General features: G+C 41.9%; 1 protein-coding gene across 5 annotated transcripts in view; it reads left to right on the top strand.

Moving 5' to 3' along the window:
• The window catches only part of GALC (galactosylceramidase), a 57843-nt gene extending 37938 nt beyond the window's left edge, over positions 1 to 19905 (top strand). For all 5 annotated transcript variants that reach the window (XM_090033850.1, XM_090033846.1, XM_090033847.1 and 2 more), the window contains exons 12-17: positions 978 to 1067; positions 2297 to 2441; positions 5032 to 5212; positions 11615 to 11778; positions 13608 to 13684; positions 16820 to 19905. In XM_090033850.1, the coding sequence (XP_089889976.1) occupies positions 978 to 1067; positions 2297 to 2441; positions 5032 to 5212; positions 11615 to 11778; positions 13608 to 13684; positions 16820 to 16963 (801 nt within the window). In that variant the 3' untranslated portion in view covers positions 16964 to 19905. The remainder of the gene's footprint in view (positions 1 to 977; positions 1068 to 2296; positions 2442 to 5031; positions 5213 to 11614; positions 11779 to 13607; positions 13685 to 16819) is intronic.
• Positions 19906 to 22476: the final 2571 nt, after the last annotated feature.

The raw sequence follows: 22476 nt of genomic DNA, 5'->3' as shown, positions 1-22476 counted from the left end.
AATGACAGACTTTAGACAGTACTTCTGCATTATTCCTGGAACCCAGCTCTGCTTGGGGCATGTGCCAAGTCATTACTTTTAACCATATATAGGTTGCTTGGCAAACCATAAGGTAACTTTTTTCAGGAAAAATGTAAAATACTTCTGTGAATTTGCTGTAATTTTTAATTAGAAGACTTGTTGAAGGCTTGTGGTCTTTATTACAGAATAGTTAATCTGCCACATGGTTGACAGAACATGAGCCAGTTCAAAACCATTTATTTCCATTTTTTTATTATAGTAATTGACTCTTAATCATTCTAATGTGACCAAATCCTGCCACTTTTCTGCTGTCCAAATGATTCAGTGAAATGCATGTAGTGGTCTTAACCCAGCTGCTGTCAGGTGTAGGAACTGCTCCCATGCTTGGCACCAGTGCATTGTCATCCGTGAAATGGAAACCAAGAATTTAATGGTAGACTTGGAAGGAATTCCAGTCTTTAGAAAGGCTTTTCTGACATGGGGCAAAGATCCACTAACAAGAAGAGGGAGGTGTGAGCTGCACTGGTTAGCCCAGTGATTTCTCCCCAGGGTGCCGTGGCACCTTGTAGTGGTTTGAAATCCTGTCAAAGGTGCTGTAGGATGCTATGCCTTATTAATGCTATTAGGATTTACAGGATAAAACACTAATTAAACAAATTCATAGTTGTATGGTCTTTCTGAGCTCTTTGCAGCAGAATTGTAGTTTTTCTTTTGCAGAGAACTTACTTGTCTGTAGTCGGACTGAAAATGAAAAGCTGGCGTTTTCCAGGGTGTGTTATAAGTCTATCTTGGGATGCTGCATGAGAATCTCTGTGCTAAACTGTACCTTTTTTGTTGAGCAGCAGAAGATTATTTTTTTGGGCTGTTGGTCCAGCATCTTTACTGGAGCAACAAAACTTTAAAACCTCAACATTTCCTATGAAAAATCTTACAATTTTTCATTTGTTTCTTCCCAGCATAAAGTAAAGGCACTTCAAGTATGGTATTCGAAGCTTGATTTTGGATCTGCAAATTCCACCCTATTCCAGCCACTCAGTCCTATAGAGGTGGGTTAATTGGTACTTGATCAGTATCAGTTCTGCTTAAGAACCTTTTGCTTTTTCTTATTAGTGTCAGATAACTATTAGGGATTAGAAGAGAAATTTGGTTTGTAAAATGAAGATTTTTTTAAGACTCAGTTCGCTTGATGCTTTTGTTTTGCTTGAGCCACTAGCAAATGTTCTTTGTAGCCTAGATGTGCATTGTTACCTTTAAGTACAAGGTATGAAGTGTGGCTACCTAGGGCTTAACTTCATGCACATGAACAAAACTTGGCGTATGGACATGGCCACACACAATACAATTGGCTTTTCACTACAGGGAAGTGCTGAGTAAGAGTAAGGAGGACTGATGTTTCTGCTACTGAGAGTATGTTGCTCAGCTACCATGTCACTCACTTTTCCTATTAGTAGGAAGAAGGCCTGAGTAGGGAAGTAAATAACTTATTAGCATGACAGTGTCCTACTAGATACCTTTGTTTTTCTTGCCATGTATCCTTGAAGCATGAGGAATGGGTGTACAGTCGACCTCAGTCTTTTACCACTAACCTTGCTTAAAACTGCCTTTGTTCCTGGGACAGCAACAATTTTGCATTCCTAGTTGACTAGGGATTTGCAGGATCAAGGTCTCCTTTCTCTGGCCAGGAGATAATCCACTTAACTTCCCAGCCTCTACTCTTTGCCAAAATTACTGGCTTTTGAAACCTGCATGGGCTTTTAACACGTTTAGAATTAGTAGTGTGCTGGGGAAACCCCTGTTACTAGTAAATCTATTATAATCAAAATAATGGGATTGTGACTGTACAGGAAATTCTTCAAACTGGGTGCTTGATGGGCCTGAGAAATACAGCTTCTCAGAAGGAAAGTTCCACAGGGTGTGTGACCTTGCTTAAACCCTGCTGTAACAAGCGTTTCCAGATAGATCTCTGTGCTTGCAGGTACTGCTTTTGCTTTTCATTGCAATTCCAATGTCTTTCCCACCCTGAATGGACAATTCAGGCTGTGCATATTTCTCTTTCAAGTATAGTCTGCAGGATGCTGTAGTACAGTACTTTTTGGTTGTGTTTCAGGTGATAGGGGAAGAACCCCACTCCCTTCCCCCTCCCCCCTAAGCATCTTGGTAATCTTGTAGAACTATCAGACACTGAGGCAAGATGGTATGATTTTTGTATTTAACTTGGACATATAAGAGAATCCTGCAGGATTGTGATTCTCTAATTGTACCTTTTTCATTTCAGGTTTTTGAAGGAACATTTACTTTAAATCTGGACGTGGATGAAGTCTATACTTTAACCACCCTCAAGACAGGCCAGAAGCATATGTACAGGGAACCTCCCCCATCACAGCCTTTTCCTTCAAATTACAAGGATGATTTCAATATCCGTAAGTTAGCTCTAATACCTTGAGGTCTGGGCTGCCATCTTTGTGAGTAGAGGAGTTAAGTTGCCCAAAAGGACAAATTGTTAATATAGGTAGTTTCCTCTACAGTCTGAATGATGTGTCTTTAAAATTTGTAGCCTGGCCTCTGCTTGTCTGTAGACAGTGGTGGACCTGTAGGTTCTGATGCATTAACACTGAGTAATTAAGCAAACAGAACTTTATGCTATATTTGTCTTTGCACACGCCTCTATGCCGTAAGTGATAAATTATGCTGCTGTTAAGCTTTGAAATGGTGACTTGTGCTGCTTAATTTGACTGAGAGGCTACCAAATACAAATGTAGTACACTGTCTCTCTGCCTCATTGGATCTGCTGATCATCTCAACAGGAAATGAATCATGTGAGGTAATAGGTGTTAAGTCTATCACATGTACTGATATAATGTGCCAAGAATATAAATTCCAGCATTTCTTTAAGTCTGTTAAACTTCAAGTGTACATTTTATGCCAGGTGCAATAAAGACTAACACTCCTATGACCAACAGCTCTCTCTAAGGCCCAGTTAGTTGCCTCTTTTTGCCTGTTGGCTGCATATCATAAATTTTAGTGTACTTTTGCTACTTTGGGAAAATGTTTTACCTTGGAAATGAAGACTTATGGAACTGAAATCATACAAAGAACTATTCAAAATAAGCAGAAGCGTCTTCTAGCATATTGTATATCCTGTACAAGTAATCGGCCCTATTCTGAGGTTTTTTTCCTCCTGATTTGGGTCTTGAAAGAGAGAGAGGTACCTCACAGCCAGGCAATGGGTAATAATAAGACCAGTAATAGGACAATGGGTTAATAAGATGGGTAATAACAGGTGTAGTGTTGAAGATACTACCTTGTGACTAATGATTGGTTGCCAAATTGTAGTTAATTTATTTTGTACAAACATACATTTAACACTTTCCTGCCACTCTTGAATCAGGAATGAGGTTCTCATGCTTGGGTTACTTCTGGTGTCACTGCCCAGAATGTGAAGTACTGATAGTAAAAAAGTCCAGAGCTTAGACACTTTCTTTTTCAGATAGTGCTACTCCCTTCAGTTACTCAAAGTAGTAAAATGCAGTTTTAATAGCATTCTTGCACAAGATTTTTACCATGCTTTTTGCATGTCATGTTGCTCCATACAAACTGTCTCTTACACCAGAAGACATACAGTGTCATTCTGATTCCTAATTAGCATGGGGTGAGCTAATTTTTCAATTCCATTCATTGTTGTTAGTTAGCCCATCCATAGTCATGTGTGGACACTGTTACACTACTTCTAATTGATTGGAGCAATGCAGCATGGTTTGAGTACTGCTGTCGGGTACCAGACATTTACTGTCTGGTATGTTTTACTATGGTATCTACTGTGTCTACTATGTTTTAAAATGATGCTTTAAATCCGTGGTCACCAACCAGTTTATCACGATTTGACTAGTTGATTATGAAGCCTTCTGACAGTCTGTCTCAGTCCGGGGGTGCTGAGTGAACACTAACGCTCAGCCCCCTCAGACTGTGATACAGAGCTGCAGCTGCTTGTGGAGCAGCATGATGCTGCGTGCATCCCCCCACTGAACTAAGCCACACCTCTTGCCACTAGGGGTGGACCAGGTGAGTGGGACAGTCCCCCTCCATGCCCTGCTGTGCCCCCTGCTGCCAGGTGAGTGGGGCTTTAGCCAGGCTGGATGGTTGCAGGATCGGAGCCTGGGCATCTCATCTAGGTGTGCAGGGCAGGGGAGCTCCCGCTGCTGCACATGCCCTAATTGAGGTTCAGGGGGCATGTGCCGCCTCCCTGCCCAATCTGTGTGCTGTGGAGGCAGCTGCTGCTATGCAGTGGGTTTTATGTCCTGAACCTGGCTGTAGCTGCTCCCAGGGCAGATGCAGTTGGGCTCAGGGTGCAAAGATTGGGGGGGGGATGTGGCCACCTGGGCCTCTGCCAGGGTACATACAGCAGCTGGAGCCCCCCGGTGTGCCTGAACAAGATGCTCATGCTCTGATCTTCCCACAACCCAGCCTGGCTGCGGCCCCACTCCCTCCCTCCTGCACAGACTGACCTGGTTTGTGGGGAGTTGCACATGGTAGATCCTGAGTTGCACTTGAATTCAAGAAGTGATCTTGTACTTAAAAAGATTAGAGACCACTGTTTTTAAATTCTTGATTTGTATGTCTAAGTCAAGGGAGGTCAAGCTCCTTCTCCTAGTAGGGGCCATTTATAAGTGTAACTTTTTTTTTTTTTTTAAATTGAAGTACAAGGTCAGAGATTTTTGGCTCATAAACCTCACCAACTTTTTCACCCGTGAATCATTTATACTCAAATTCATCCCTCTAGCATGACCTTGTAGTTACATACTTAAATGCTTGATATGAAACCAGACTTTAATTGTTTAGTGATACTAATTCTTGAGCATGCATGCTCTTCAGTAAGTCATACAGATGAATCTTGGAGGAGAACTGATGAAAATATGGTGCAGGCAGAAATAAAAGGAAACTGAATGTTTCAGTTATGCAAGTTAAATGGTTTGGGATTATGGGTTTTTTTTTTTCCCCTCCCCCCCCAAATAGGTAACCCAGCTTTTAGTGAAGCTCCAAATTTTGCAGACCAGACTGGAGTATTTGAGTATTTTGTCAATACTTCTGACCCTGGGGATCACATCTACACACTTCGCCAAGTGGTAGTTCAGCGACCTATCACTTGGGCTTCTGATGCAGACCAGACCATCAGTATCATTGGAGACTTCAACTGGTATGTAAAATATTTTTTTTTGTTTTTGTTTTTTTTTTAATCTAGTTCCTGAAAAGATATTATTCTTATACTGTTGGGCTGCCAGTGGCTAATTCAGGGGTGAGCTAAATCTGGCCTGCTAGGCCATTTTATTTGGCCTGCAGGGCCCTTAAAAACTTGAGAAAATAAATATTTATCTGTCCTTTGGATCCTGTCAGAGATGACAGGAGCCAGGAGCAGTAGGACCCAGAGGAAGCTGTGGCAGGCTCCTGCAACAGCAGGACCTGCCTGGCCTTGCCCCACCAGCTGGATGGCCTGGGACCATGTGGCTTCTTGTGGCTACACTGGCATGGGAAACTTAGGTAAAAGGGGGTGGGGAAGGGCAGGGGAGGACTGTGGGCAGGGAATGAGCTGGTGCTGAGCGTGGGGGAAAAGCATCCCCTCCCCTGCCCCTGCCCCGTGGCCGGTGCTCCCTGCTGCAGCTGCTTGCAGCTGTGTGGGACTGTCCTGAGCAGGCACAAGCTGCCCCATGTGGGTGGCAAGTGGCTGCAGTGTGGGGCCGCCGGCCAGGGGGTGGGAAAGGGGCTGCTTTTCCCCACACTCAGCACCAGCATGTAACCTGCCCCCACTGCCAGCCTGGGCCCAGTGCTGGCTCCGGACTCTCTGGTTGGGTCTGCACCGCGGCAGGAGCAGCTGCGGCCCCCCCGCTTGCCATGCTGGGCAGTGTTTACTATTGCTGCCTGCCTGAAGCTCCTATGGTGGGCAGCACAGAGGTGGTGGTGGCGGCAGCTGCACTGTAGCCTACCGCGGTGTGAGCTCTGGGCGGGCAGCAGCAGCAAACACTGCTGGGCACAGCAAGCAAGGAGGTGGCGGCAGCTGCTGCTGCTGCTGCTGCTGCAGCAGCACAGCTCCAGCAGGCAAGCCTGGAGCTGGCATGGGGCCTAGGCTGGCATTGGGGGTGGGTTACAAGCTGGTGCAGACCACGGGGGAAAAAGCGGCTCCTGCTGCCTGTGCCTGCTCAGGACAGCCCTGCACAGGGTGTGAGCGGCTGCAGCAGGGAGCACCGGCCACAGGGCAGGGGAGGGGACGCTTCTCCCCTGAGCTCAACACCAGCTTGTTCCTTGCCGGCAAGTTTGGGGTTGGGGCTGTGCATTTTCCCCCACCTGTACCATGGGGCTGAGGGGGACACTGAGAGTGAGTGGGCATGGGAGCCACCGGGAGCGTGGGCCCACAGTGGTACTTGTACTGGGGCCAGTGCCAATGGGGCTCAAAGCAGGGCAGCAGGAGTACAGGGTCCTGGCCAGCAGGGGCTCTATGGAAGCAGGCCAGCTTCCCTCTCTCCCTGCTGGTGCAGCTCAGCCCAGCTCTACAGACCCCTGCCAGCCTGTGCCCCACTCTGGGCCCTGCTGGCACTGGCCCTGGCACATTGGTCCCAAGATGGTGACCAGGGGTCAGGGCACCTGTCAAGGGGTGGGGACTACCCATGTGACCCTCAACAGCTTGCCAAAACTGCATAAGCAGCCCTCTGCCCAAAATAAAAATGGCCTCCCCTGGTCTAATTTTTCATCCCAAAGCTCACCTGTCTCTAGTCTGTCTGTATCTGGGCCTCTCTACTGTATCTGTAAATTTATGCAAACTGAGCAAGTTGCACTGTGACACAGTGGACACATCTACATGTGCATTAACTTACTTTAATTTTATGTGCATTAAATCTAATACCTCTGGATGTATTGACACATGCACTTTAATACACATTACTCTACTTTAATGTATATTAAAGTGTCACTTAAAGATGTGCTTTTTACTTAATGCGCATTAAACTAAGCCAGTGCACATTAAGCATCATGTTAAAAGCACGGCTTTTTGTTAATGCGCGTTAAGCCATTTTCCTAGCACCTGTACAAAAGCATGGAGGCTGCTCCAGTGCACTGTAATAGACTGCAGATTAATCAAGTCTGCAGATCTGATTGAGTCATCTGGAGCATGGTCCTTATCACACTCCACCAGCCTCCTGTCTCATGTATTGGTGTCCCTGCGCTTCGAAATGGTGGTGCAGGTGCTTGAACTAAAGCAGGTCTCAGAGTCACTCTAATTAAAGCACCCCCTCTTCCCACCCCTGGAGCATGTGTTAAAGTGCCTGGAGGTACTAGATTCAATTTGAATTAACTAAAGTGCATTAATGTACATGTAGATGCACCCTGCATTGTGAGGTACAAGCTAATGTGCATTTTCCAATCTTAACTAAAGAGCGTGGGGCACTTTTACATATGCTTCGAGGGGCGATGGTGGTGCTTTAATTAGAATGACTCCAAAAGTTGCTCTATTTAAAGTGCTGTAGCATCTCGTGTATCAGCATCCAATGTGTTGTAATTAATGTGTCAGAGTAGCTTCCGCACTCATGTACAGGCACCCATTGTTTTTAAGTAATGCTTAATGCACGTTAGCCTATTTTAATGCATATTACATAGCATGGTTTTTAAGTGACACTATAATGTGCAATAGCCTATTTTTAATAAGTATTAAAGCACATGTGTAGATGTGCCCAGTGACACATGGAGTTGAATACCTTCTGGTGTAGGTGGTTTATTTGACTTAGATTGTTTCCAGCTCTTCAGAAATAGAAGCATTTCATATTTGCAAGGTCAGACTTTTGAGTATTTTAGTGTAAGTACCTGCTAATGTGCCAGGAAGGACCAAATGATTTCATGTATTGTGTGCAGATATGCAGAGAATCTTATGTGGCTTTAAATTGGATGAGCTAGATTTTATTTATGCTCACTTTTTGTTTTTGCTTTTTGAAGCTCAGTGTAAACGTCTAATGCTTTGGTATGTTTTGTGAATGTGAAGAAGTGATATGGTTACAATGGTCTTGGAGTGTCATCTTCTGGCTAATCCTAGAATTGCATAGATTTGATCTACAGAGCTTGCACTACTTGTCCATTTCTGGTAAAAATGCCTGGATTCATCACTCGCGTGACACCTAGTAAAAGAAAGTTAGTAATCATGTAAACAAACTAGGAGAGAGTCCATTGCAGCCCTATACATGAATGGGAGATTTTATTTGGATTTTATTTATTTTGGAAGTGGTGTATTGTACTTAAGTAGTGGTTTGCTGTCCAAAACTTGCAGAGTATGTATGGGTCAGGAGAGTGGGTGGACAAAATCCTAATAGGATGTTTTAGTGTAGTTTGTGGATGGGAGTGGTTAGTATCTCTTCATTACAAATGTCCTTTTTGAAGTTATTGGAAGAACTGCCCTTCTGATTGCTCATTCAACACTTCCCATATGATGTCTTTAGTTCTTATCTGGCTTGAGAACCACATAATTTTATCTTGCTTTGAGATGAGCTCCTGGGTGGTTGGTAGTTACAATGTGATTGCCAAAGCAACAGTAACCTAGCATTTTACTTTATGGTTCAGGGAGTAATGACGATGGGAATCAAGTCCTAAACCTATCTTTCAAGCAAAATATTTCATGGTTTCTAGGGTCGGAAGGGACCTGAGCAGATCCATTGAGTCCGACCCCCTGCCATGGCAGGAAAGAGTTCTGGGGTCAAACGACCCCAGCAAGGTGTTCATCTAACCTCCTCTTAAACACCCCCAGGGTAGGAGCCAGCACCACTTCTCTTGGAAGTTCGTTCCAGATCCTAGCCGCCCTGACCGTGAAGTAGCGCCTCCTGATGTCTAGTCTGAATCTACCCTCTGCCAGCTTGTGACTGTTATTCCTGGTCACTCCTGGCAGTGGTTGGGAGGAACAGGGACTTTCCCAGTGCCTGCTGGTCCCCTCTGACTCATTTATAACAGGCCACTAGATCCCCCCTCAGCCTTCTCTTGTGGAGGCTGAACAGGTTCAGGTCCCGTAACCTCTCCTCGTAGGGCCTGCCCTGCTGCGCCCTGCTCATGCGAGTGGCTCTCCTCTGGACCCTCTCCATGTTGTATACATCCCTCTTGAAGTGTGGCGCCCAGAACTGGATGCAGTACTTCAGCTGTGGCCTGACCAGTGCCGCATAGAGGGCAAGGATCACCTCCTTGGACCTGCTTGAGACGCATCTGTGGATGCATGACAAGGTGCGCTTGGCCTTCCTGACTGCATCCCCACACTGCCGGCCCATGTTCAGCTTGGAGTCAGTGGTGGCTCCAAGATCCTTTTCTGCCTCTGTACTGACGAGAAGAGAGTTCCCCAACCTGTAGGTATGGTGCCAGTTGTTCCTCCTCAGGTGCATCACCTTGCACTTGTCGGTGTTAAATCCCATCCTATTCTCATCTGCCCACCCCTGTAACCTGTCTAGGTCCGATTGCAGCCCCTGGTGGGGCTGTGCACCTCCTGGGTTAGGTGGAGGTCCTGCATTCTGGCTAGAAACCTACGTGAGTGGTCAGACCTGGCTGACTGCTCTTCCCAGCAGATGTCCGGAAAGTTCAGGTCACCCATGATGACCACAACATTTGACCTAACTACCTCCATGAGGTGACTTAAGAATTCCTGGTCTAGCTCTTCCCCATTTACTGGAACAAGGGCATTTTCAAAGACATCTTAAATCAGTTTATATACCTACCAGCTGCTTTTTCTATAAGACTTGCTATTGTTTGGATCTGGGAGGATCAGATTTCTTCACTCTTCCTTCCTAGCTAAGCCTGCCTGCCTTATCACTGTGGCACAGCTTAGTGACCCTTGTTGCCTCTTTTCTGAGAAGCATTTTAACCATTAGCTGATCTCTAATTCTCTGCGTAGTAAAAGAGCAGCGACACTGTTTTAGAGCTTGGTTTTACCACTTGTAATTGGACACGGCTTATCCTAGGAGCCATAGTATTGCCACGTTTCATCCCACAGTTCCCATTAAATTGGACCATTATTCAGCAAAGCGTGTGGCTTTTTTTGCTTTTTTTTTTTTTTTGGCATAGGGGGGAGGTTCTTATGACCCAGGATAAGAAACAGCTTCACTTGACTGACCAGGTGAATTGATGCATCTCAGTGTTTTTACAAGCCTACTCCTACGCTACAGTGCTACTGCATACCAGCCCTGCTTTCTTCTGAGTCCTTACTCCTTATCGTTCATCTTGACCCCATCAGGTCACAACCTCAGATTCTTGTCATACGAATCTCAGCTTTTTCATAGCTACAAGCTTCAAATTTAACGGCCATTTGATTTGCATGTTTGATCCTCTGTTGAAAGCCAGTCTTACTCTACTTGACTGATTATCTGCCCTCATCCCATGCTATTGCATTGTGAGTTGAAGCATTGAATTAATCCTTAATCTTTACTTGATTAAGTGGAGCCTGCAGCTGTAGCCACCAGTAGAGTTTATCCTCGCTGTTTTCTAGAGTTGGCTTTGACTCAGTTCTGGAGTGCTTTTCAGTGCCTTGCTTTCCCAACAGCATTCCCAAATTTGTCTGGCGGCTGTGTATGCCTTAGCGATCCTCATTTCATTGCAACAGCTCCAAGACAGGATCCATCTTATTTCCTGTGTTCGTAATACTTCACATGGTAGTTTCAGAATGCATCTGTTTTCCTGCTTTGTTTTGTACTTGGAGTTGCTTTGTTCTCTTTGCGTAAGTGCAAGTCTGCCTAAGTCAGTGTTATGAAATCTTTATAATGAATAAATTATGCAAAAGAAGAACCCTGTCCTTTTAATGTTACAACAGTGTCAGGCAGCTGTTGGCTTGTGTTATCTAAGAGATGGTGAAAAAGTGAAAGAATGCATTTTACCAACTGAATGGGGTTGTGGCTTAGATACAGTGAAACTTTGAGTGGAAACCTCTGTAACTGTGCACTGTCAACAGCTTTGTATGACAGCCTGATCTAGATTTTACAGATACCTTCAAGGCTTCTTATCTGGTTCTTAATTTTTAGCAGAAAAGAACCTTGCATTATGTCTTGCATGCTACCAGGTGTCATTGAAAGCTGCTTATGCTGATGCTGCAAAAGCAGGAAAACCTGTTACTTTACATCATACCAAGTATATTTGATTTGCTTTGGGTTCATTTAGTACAACTGCAATGCTTTTTCATAGTTTTCTCCTGATCTTGGTGTTCTGCAGAGAGAGTTAAGACTTGCATTCATTTTAACGTGGAAATCATGCCACAGGCAAGTGATGTAACTTGCCTCAAGTTGCATAACAACTTGATAGCAGTTGGGGAATAAGTTCCCAGTATGCTTTTGGCCTTTATAAGAAGCCCTATAAATGGAAGCTAACCTTTTATTTTTAGTAGCTATAAGAGGAAGGCATGAAATTTTGGCCCTGATTTCACCTATCTAAACTGGGTCAGAGTAAAATTTTCTGTGAAGCTCCCACCAAGAATAGCAGTTTTGTAGATGGAACTTCATGTTGATATCACTATTGGAAAGATTGCCAAGGAAGAGGATTTTTGGTGTTGTAAATTACCTTGAGACGTGTAGCTCCTTTTAACACTAATTTTCTCTTTCAGGGTAAATATGACAATAACTTGTGACATCTATATAGAACGCCCACATGATGGTGGTGTGTTCATTGCAGGAAGAGTAGATAATGGTGGAATATATGTTAGACGTACCAAAGGAATATTCTTCTGGGTGTTTGCAGATGGTACATACCGAGTCACCGGTGATCTTGGTAAGTAGCTTGTTATTAACAAAGACAGTGGGTGGGGAGAGCCATTTAGGAAAAGCAAGAAAACCGTGAATGATGCTGAAGTTCCTAGTGGCAGTACTTGTAATGTAAATCCACGATCTTGTAATGCTGGTCATTTTCCATTCAAGTGGCTTCTGCAGGCAGCTGACTGGCATGTAGCTTGTTTTGATCATTAGAAACATTAATGTCCAGACTAGCTGGCTCCAGGCCCAATTTCCTCTTGACAAAGGTATCCTAAACAAATTAATTCTAATCATTCTCTTACATCTGTGTAGATAGTGAAGTATTATGAGGATTCCTGTAGAGAACTTCTTAAAAATAATAGTTGTCATATTAAATGCAATAAATTATACATAATGTAAATATACATACATCCTACATACACTGTGAGTTCTGCAGTATCCGTTGTCACATCTTCCTCGGATATAGTTAGATGTGTTCTACTTGCAATTTCATACTAACACACAGGAGTCTTCACCAATACAATGCTTGCTAGACCTGTGAAAGGGAGTATAACATGATGGAATTGGACTGAAAGCATCTTTTTAAGTTTTTTAGAAATAGCGGCAGTTTTTGTTCCTGTCAGTATATTTCATACTGCTTTTTGCATATAAACTGGATTTTCAATAAGTTCTGGAAACTAAATTGCAGTTACAAGGGTACTATAAATGTTATACAGTATAAATGATATACAAAGGAAACTTAAAATAGTACAGTTTTTCATAGTAGTGAACCTTAAAAAAAATTACCTCTTCTGTATGGCAGAAGTTGCTTTCTATATGTGGGCTTTTGCATCTTTTTCCCTGTTTCAGACCCAGCCAGAGTTTAGGGTAGAAATTTAGGGAGTGGTCCTTTGTCCTAACCTCATGCGGCATTGTGCAAGATCCAGAAGCTACCTTTACTTTACTTTAATAGGAACCTAAGCAGTACTTGTTGCTGAAATTTTATCCCAGGGGTGACTGCATTCATGATTTTGTTAACAGTTCACAGCAGCACTATCCAACCACTGTGATTACAATGTTGAGAAAAGGATTCATCCAGATGATGAAGTAATGGGGTTTTGGTTGGCATGACTTTAAACTGGAATTTGGCACTTATTATGTTTTAATACCCTTGTGCTATGGGAGAATATTTGCTATTTTCAGTTGATCAGTAATAGTCAGGTCATCAGTTTTCCATCTTGTCTAGAAGATGTTTCCAGGTGATAAGTAAAGCTTAACACCAAACACAATGGTTCAGTTAAAATTCACAGGAAAATGCTGTGTATTTGTATCATTTACCCTTAGAACACTTGGTTGTCTCCTGAGATTCCTGTCCAAGTACTTGCACATAAACCCATTGAGAAGCATATCTTTGTGATCTAGATAAATATTAAACTGTGACATTTTTAAAGAACTTTTATTTAAACACTCTCTTCCCTTTTTAGCTTATGAGTAGTCAGTAGACACTTGCATTTTGACAGCAGTGGAGTTGATAGCAACTTCTACTGCCAACCTGCATCAGTACTACCGATCAAAGTATCCTAATCTCAGGTTGAGTCCCTTGAGACATCTGAAACCTTCCCAGGTTAGGCTAGCCAAGCATGATTGTTTGGTTGTTTTAAACCTATGGTAATCTATTAAGGCCTTGTTTCTTTTTTTTCCATACTTCATACCTCATTGCTGCAGTTGAAGTCCAACAGAAATTGCAGATTCTCAACATCTCTCAAAAACGCACATTAAACTCCCAACCAGGCAGTAAATTCAAGCTTCTTGTACAATGTACCTATGTATTTTCATCCCAGCTACTGTAACACTGTACATTTATTGCAGCTAGAAAAGTAGTTCTGATGAAGGGGCTTGCTGGTGTCCGAGACAGAACTTGGCACACGCTCACTCTGACTCTCAAGGTAAGGATGAAGGAGTGGCTTACAACTCTTATTTGCATCAATCGGACTAGCAGTTCAGTAACAGCAATCAAAACATACATGACAATACTAGTATTTTACACATACAAACCGTGAGTCCCCACAATTACCCTAGTGAAGGAGATATTGAGCTAGTTTTGTAGGTGGCTGTGCTGAGTCAGAGTGGCCAGTACCAGGCAAGGGAGTTGTTGTATATTGGGTTTAAACTATGTAGTCTAACTCCCTGAAGGGAGCACTCTTCTCTGGACTGTACTGCATAACGTTCCTGGGTGTCGGAGTAATTCTGTATTCTTTTCCGTATCATCAACTGATCTGCCATCACCTATATCACAGGCGTTTACATTTCTTCCAGTTGTTCTGAGTTGACTAAGGATCTGGACACACTTATTTCAGTACAATTTTCATCTTTTGTATGCCACTAAAATACACCAGGACTGAAATGAACAGACAAATCGTGCATTTCACTGTGACAACTTGTCACAGCATCTTGGCACTGGTGGTATGAATAATAGTCTTTTTCTGCATTGAATAAAAATCTTACCCCGAAGCATGTGTTAAACTCAACCATTATGCTGCATGTAACTTGGGTAATAGAATTGAAGTGGTGGTATAGCCATGGTGGTGCAAGAAAATATGTAGGAAGCATTTTTTTTAAGACAATATCTTTTTTTATTGGACCAACTGTGTAGTTGGGAGACCTAAAGTAGAGCACTGTTCCTGAAAGTTTGCCATCATCTCTCCCAACTATGCACTTGATCCAATAAAAAGAATCCCTGAAAAATCCCTGAGTTCCTATGGAACTTGTTACCTCTGTCAGGAGTAATACTACATAAGATTGGGTGAAATTAGATCAGCATGTGCATTCACATCTTATCTGCTCCTTCTTTATTCCAGTATAAAGATCACCCTTGCTAAAATGCCACGTGTTTGGGCCCTAAAACACTTTTCAAGAAAGCAGATATTCAGCCTTGAACCGAAGGCTCCAAAAGATGGACAAACCCACCATTTTCCTGGGTAGCTTAATCCAATGGTTAAAGCCCTTTTACCTTTTTAAATTCTACTTAGATATTACTTAAGCTTTAGCTTTCAGCCTTTAGGTTCTTTATTATTTTTCCTGCTAGGCTGAAGAACTCTTTAGCACCTGATAAATTTCCCTGTGAATGTACTTAAATAATGTGACAGAGTCACTCCTTTTGGGTCTGCTAAAGCTTGACCTCTTAAATCCCTTGTGGCAAAGTATTTTCTCCAGAGTTTGAGGCATTGTTACAGCCTGCATGTCCTTTACATCCTTTCCATGTTTTCAGTTCCTTTTTTAATATAGATACCACAACCAGATTCAGTTAATAGCATAACAGAGGACAGGAGAGACCAGGGCACTGGTCCCATGCACCAACCCTGGTGTTGGAGGTACAAAAATAGCAACAGCTGCTCTGGCTGTCACCACTGCCATTAGCACAGCCACTGATGCCACTCTATGTGCTATACTGTACCAAGTGCTTAAGCATCCAGTTTCATCTCTGGATTTGGTATTCAAGTACTGGTCTCATTGATGCTATGGGCAGCTGAAGGGAGCCTTTCTGCTCCCCTGTTATACGTCTACTTGTTGTAGCATCAAGCAGGGAACCTGCCTCGCCACTTGTAACTGTTTCTAAATTATCCTTCATTGTGGGAAGTTAGCCATTTTGAAGCACTCAGGAGATATTACTGAATGGGATGTGCTGTTCCTGAAAAAAGGGGTCATTCAGCCAAGTGCAGAAGGAAATCAGTTTGACTAGAATGCACTACCCATTTTTTAATAACAAACTAAAGGTTTGGTGGCACTTCTCCTTATCTTGCTGAATCATCAGCATTTCTTTAGACTGATGCAGTCAGTTGTGTGGTTTTGATTTTATCTTCCCAGTTGATTGCTATCAAGTTTTCTCTGTAACCTGTAGCAGCAGGATTTTTGTCCTCAGACTTTTTTGTCATTATACCTGGCCTATCTCTGGAAAGGAATCTCTTTAGGTAAGCAATGCTGGAAATAAAGCCAGCCCTTTTTAAACTTGTTATAGTTGTCCACAAGTCAGCATGGTTTACTTGTACTGGAGTAGACATGTTTCACTTTGTGGGTGTCAAAATCATAGCTTGTCTTCAGTCTTTAGAGTTAGAAAGAAAGGGATGATCCTGTGGGTAAGGGAGTGATTTCTGAATTCAATTTTTTAAAATCTACACTTAAATCTCATACAAAGTGTTGTTACAAAACTACAGGCAGGTCTTACCCATGGTTGTATTAGCCCTCTTGGTTAGCAAATACGAATGTCAATTTTAGAGGTATTTGGTGTGAATTTTCTTAGCACTGTCTAATGGGAAAATGGTATCGGATAATACTATGATTTTTATATGACAGAGAACTTGGTATTAATGGCACCATCCTATTCCGAAGCTCATGAAGTTTTAATTAAAATGGTATCCACTTTTGTTTTTCTATTTCAATCTGTAGAGCCAACATACTGCTGGTGAAGTAAGGTGGATTTTATTCCTCCGTGTCACCAGTGGGAATTGTTTGCAGTTGGTTCTGTCTGTGCATTTTCACTGAAGGCAAAGGTTTGCTCATGAGAGGCTGGCCAGCAGGCTTTTGCCCAGCACAGTGCACTCTTCTTATGACTTTAGAGGATGTTTCAGGTTAACTTGGGGCAAAGATACACCTCCAACTTAGTCTGTTAAGCATGGGAATGATCCAGTAGGCCATGATGTTCTGCTAGCTAAAGATCACAGTATTTGCCTGATACTATGGGCAGACTAACTGGCATTTCCAGGAGGGCTGAATGGTAGGTATGGACATGTACATTCAACCTAAAATCCAAAGATAAGGCTGCAAATTAGGAGCAGTATGCAAGATGTGAACATGTGATTTGGCGCTAACTATGCAGATAAACATGGAAACATATGGTGAAGCATTTCAAGTTGTTTTGCAGTGGAAGACATGACGCTTCACACTTCCAGAGTGCTTTGAAAAAAACTGGCTGACTCCCCTAATGTCTCTTCTAAAGTGATATGGACTTGTGTATTTAAATTGACTTGCAAAACCTAACTTTTTACCCCCTCTCACTACTTTTTTTTTTTTTGTTTTTTTGACAGGGGTCTTCTGCTTCAGGGTGGCTGAATGGCTATCCTCTCTGGGAGAATGTCCCTGCATTTAAGCCAAGTAATGGATGGGCAGCTATTGGCACACGTTCCTTTGAGTTTGCACAGTTTGATAACTTCCATGTTGAAGCCAGTTGATGTTTCTGGTCCACTTAGAAGCTTGTTCTCCTATTACTACTTTTTGAAGCCAATTCAGATTGAAGGCAATTTTAAAATTATCATTTTAAAATGTCATTTTGAGGTTTATCTTTTGGCAGGAAGTCTGAATTCTGTCCTATTTTCTAGAAATATGCCTGCGAAGGAGTAAGCATGTCAGTAAATTAATCACAAAGCTTCTCGGATTTTTTTTTTTTTTATCCTGGACTATCCAATACTGAATTTTGGTTTAAGATAGAGATTAGATCCGATTATGGGTGCAAATCTTTTTGAATGTTGAGATCTGAATTTCCCAGCTTACTCAAGCTATTTTAACAGGTTAAAATGCAGTACATTGAAGCTCTAAAAAGACTTCTATTTTAAAATATTTATATAGTTATGGCACCAACTCCTTTCACCCTCCAGATGAGAATCAAATACTAGATAATAAAATGAATCTCTTTGTCAAACAACAGGGTTGTTCCCTTTCAACAAAGTACTTGGTTGTATTATAATATAAAGACACTTGTATATGTCCCCAAAGGTAGTCTGAGGCTGAGAAGACATGACTCAACTGCATTAGAAGTAATTTTCACAGGTGTAGATGAGACTATAAGGGCTAGAAGTGGAAAAAAAAGTCTAAAGACATCATCTTCGGCAGAATGAAAAACACTGATCAGGCCCTTTAGGAAGTGCCTTATTTTTAAACTACCTCTTCCACTAACTTTCAACTTGCTACATTTTCATTAGTAGAACTGGAAGTCTACTTTAGATGGCTGGAACCTTTCCTTTTGAATCTTTGTTTTGCTTCTTAAATTAGTTACTTTTCCCTTACACCCACCTGGAAAAGCAGATTTCTTGATGTGTGCCAGGTGCCCAGATAATACAGGGAAGAGCTCATATATAAATACAGATGAGCAATTCTCTCAAGTATTTGACTTTGGAAAATGTTGGTCTACTGGGTGATAGGGAAAACTCCCCCTAGCATAATGCCAAAGCAGTGTGAAACGAAGAGGTCTCATTCCAGAGGGAGATGATATGGCTCTGGATATTGATAAATGTAACACCTTTTTTTCCTTTTCATGTTAGAGTAGGACTCTCAAGTAGGTCACCTGAAAGAGTTGCCTGTGTTCCTAAAAGTTTTTAAGCAGCTTTCACATATAACATGATGCTCTAAAGACTTGGACTTGATTTTACTTTGTTTTAGTTGCATGCATCGCTGGTGTTCTTGTATTAGCATTGTGCCCATGAGCCTCAGTCATGAATTGGGACTCCATTGTACTAGGCACTGCAAGCTTAGAACAAAGTGAACTTCTGGGCTGGAAAGCTTAAAAATCATGTCTGAGATGGCAGATGGATGAAAATAGACCAGGGACAAGGAAACAATGGGACAATGCTTATTTGCTTATTTAGCAGTTGTATGGGCACAATAACAAGTAAACTGAAGTTCCAAGAGGGATTTGAAGGAAGTTATCTTTGAGGGAACAGACTTTAATTATGCTTTAATATTTCTACTTTCCAAGTGACTACGTCAGCTGCGGAGTTTATCCTTTTCAGGGTAGACCAAATCCTGAAGTATAGAGTGAGATGCTTATATTTTGCTACTCCAGGCTGTATTGTTTCTGGCATTGTATTTCTATTTGTTGTTCTACTGGGGTCAGTTGATTGGAAGGGACTTCAGGTGTTATCTAGTCCAAACCCTACACAGTTCCTAAACCACCCCAGGCATACCTCTTTGTCATCTTAATACCATGGGGAAATGGACATTTGTCTTGGTAAGCTATGAGGGAAAACCTTCCAGTTCTGCTAACTGACTGACATTTCATATTTCACTTCTATTCTAACTGACAAACTCTTGAGTTGTTAAGGTGCTGAAACCTATACAAGCTCACTTTCACTAGGGCTGTCACTTGTTTTGAGAGGCAGACCTAAACACAGAGTACATTTCTGATCTACTCTTTGCTAAAAGATGCATTCTGCTAAACAGCTGATTGTTCAGTCTCCGAGTGGTCATTTAAAGTGGGCCACTTTTCAGGTTCATATTTTGCAGTTTGAAGGTGGCAAGTATTTTGGCAATTGCTTTTGGAGAAAGATCTCATGATTTATCACACTAGAGCTAGAGTAGTTATACTGACACTTCTAGTGGCTAGGAGTATGTAAAGCATTGCTTATAAAGAGTCTCATACATTCAAGTAACTTTTAAACAATAAGCTAGGACCTTAACCTAAAAAAAAAAAAAAAAAAAAAAAAAAAGGAAACCTGTGTCTCTAGTTGTAATTGCACTCCTTATTTTAAATGGGTGAAAAATATTGAGATGAAACTAAGATGTAAATAATAACTGTCCTATTTCCAGACAGACTTAAATGGGAGCTCAAATTTTCAGTTCTAAAAAATTGGATCATTTATACCTAAATGTATTTTTAAAAACTTAAGTTGAAAAATGTTCAAGCCAAAATTAAAAGGGAACGAGAAGTCTTTTTTCCTGACAGGAGATTTGTGACAGATTTCTTGGTGTCTCTGGCTATAAAGGCTCAGTTTGTGAGGATGAGGGGCCATCAATTATGTAACTGTTCCAAAGAAAGTAGATCAATTTTGGACTCTTCCCCACCTCCCCTTCCCCCCCTTTTTTTGCACTAGTTTATGATCAGTTGTACTGTCTTTATTGTGTGTTAAATATATTATACATGATAACTGGGAATATTTTTTTTTATAGTGTTTATTTATAAAATGAAAAATTAGGGAATTCAAACGTTCAATTTTCATGAAAACTGTTTTAGTGAATTAATGTTGCATACTCATCTTGCACATCTTTTCCCTTCGGTAGACTGCAATACACTTGGCAATAGCGGATAAGCTGTCAAATGTTGCAGTGAGGGGCAGATTTATGTGTTTGATTATGAATACTAATCATTCCAAATGAGCAAATAAAGCACTTTTAAAAAATCTTTATCTGTGCAGAGTGAGTCTGTAAGTAGGTTTTGGTATCCTTCAGTGAGAAGGTTGATAATATTTTATATGTGATTCCCAATAAAGATGCTTGTCATCAGGTTAACTGGCCTGGAATATTCTGCTTCTGACACTTTTTTAATGACTTAACAGTCCTCATTAACAAATCTCTCCAGAAGATACTTACGGCTTAGTGCTTGTATTATTGATGTGATATTCTTTAAGCGAAGTGCCATTACTCAGTGACAGCAAGGATATGCTTAAATAGTGCATTTGTCTTTCTAGCTCCTTGCCAATCAATATTAAAAGTCCTTGGATTTCATAGGGTTAACTATGAATTACCCACAGCTTTCACATTTTGATTCCGGGGGGTGGGGGGTAAAAATATCAAACTATAGCTTTTAAAGAAGAAGAACAATTCCCTGAAAGGCTTGACCACCCTTTTTCCAGGATATCAAGTCAGTAGTTTGCATTATATTCCAAATAAAAGGCATTTAAGATGGCTGAATATTCTTGGCCTTCTGGACAAAGTTACTATTGGAGGTGCAGCTAAACATTTGTCACAATACACATCTTCATTAATACAAACTCCAGATTGAAAATCAGTTAGTGTACCATTCCCACTGACGGGCTCTGGGTTGATGGACTACAGAACCTGTATGAACTGGGGTGGGTACACTCACTATGCATTAGAATCATGGAAAATTAGGGTTGGAAGGGACCTCAGGAAGTCATCTACTCAAACCCCCTGCTAGGTCATCCCAGCCAAGTCTTTATCTACCCACTTTTTGAAATCCTCTAAGGATGGACACTCCACAACCTCTCTGGGTAGCCTGTATCACAGTTTGGATTTGCAAGTGGTCTAAGGCAGGTCAGCAGCATACAGCCCATGGTCAAGATATGTCGCATGAGATTTTTAACTGCCCTGTGAAGTGTATTCTGCCATTATAGCTCACTGGTTTTAGATGGTGAGAATGTGCCACCTGGTGGTAAAACATCTTAACTGCTGCCTCTGGCCCACCTTAGGAGTGAACTGTATCATTTGGCTGCTGTTAGTCAAAGGCTGCTGACTCCTGGTCTATTTTGGGTCTGCCTAGCATGCTGGTGTCACATCTTAGATGTTTTCATGCTACCAATATTTTCAGATGTTTAACTATTAAGATCAGCAGTTAGCAACCATTTTAGCTGGCAGGCTGGAGTGACCAAGCTTGAGTTGGGAATGGGGAGGGAAGGGGATGCTAGGCCCAGCTGATGCCTCTGCTTTTCCCCATGGTGGCATGGGGAATGCTCCCACAGAAGGTGCTCTTCTCTGAGGCAGCATGGGAAAGCAACTGACTGCTGCCGAAGAGTCACGGTTTGATAGTGTGACAAAGATTGGGGCACAAACACTAAAGTTCTTTGTAGAATAGATTTTGTCCACAATGAGAAAATATTACATGGCAACTTTTAATTCCTGGACTTACCAGGATTAGAATATGACAGATGCTTAGCTAGTATCACACCAGTCAGTGTTATAGGTTCATTCTGGAGGCAATCTTTATGTGCAGTTTGAAAACTTCCATAGTCCCTCCTTCCCTTCCCACCCCAACATACTCCATCCATTTCTCATTGGGCTTCATAATAAGTATATTTAAGTGTCCTGACAAACGTCCTATTCTGTAGTATCAATCTTTTTAAAAGAAGGCCGAGAATAATTCTATACAACAAATGTATAGCATTTAATGCCTTCAAGTGCTAGTCATGTGCCTAGCTGTGCTACGTGGTGTGGAAACACAGGACTAAAACAAGTATTTCTTGGACAGCTTACTGGCTTGAGAGATGCTGGTTTATCTCTTGCTTGAGGCTAAGCAAGAGATCATCAATGGATTTAGGGTCCAAACATCAAATTCTTTAAGAGGAGCAAAATAACCTTGCAGCTATCACATGAATGCATAAGTGATTCACCACTGTACACCTGAAGTAGAGCTAAAATACATAAAGAAATTTAAGTCAGTAGCAAAAATAATGTACACATAATCAGCCATTGTATGTATTATGTGCTTGTCATCCTTTCTGTTGTTGGTGTGGAGTGTACAGCTTTTCTGTGGGGTGGGAGGTTGTCTGCTTGCTTCTTTTGTTTTATGTTATGGGCACGCTACAGGAATGCTACAGGTTGAGCAGTGCCTCACTGGCAAATCTGGATTACAACTCAGGCCTGTGCATTCTCCATTGTTCTGCAGCTACAAATACTATAGTCCACCTAGAAATGCTTAATTAATGTCTCTGTCCTGAAAATAATCTTTCAGTTTCTGATAGTGTCTTCTGTGCTGGGACATGGCAGGTTTAGAAGGAGAAGGCAAACTCATTTTCTTGTCCTTCCAAGAGCGATATAGCTTAAAAGTACATCACCAGTTGTGAGAGCTTTGAATGAAAAGCTCTATGGCAGATGCAGCCTGATTATATAGTGTTGTTATACGAGGGAGGCTGAAAGGAGCATGCTGCAGTGACAAACAGCAAATCCTATTAAGGATGTCCATGTTCTTCTCTAATGTGATTGCTCTTGTAGTGGGAGCAATAAACAGTGGTGTTCA

This window comes from Crocodylus siamensis, chromosome 2, assembly GCF_052110815.1.
Source record: "Crocodylus siamensis isolate JL-2025a chromosome 2, ASM5211081v1, whole genome shotgun sequence".
Classification (NCBI taxonomy): Eukaryota; Metazoa; Chordata; order Crocodylia; family Crocodylidae; genus Crocodylus; species Crocodylus siamensis.
This window is presented reverse-complemented; position numbering and strand designations above follow the sequence as displayed.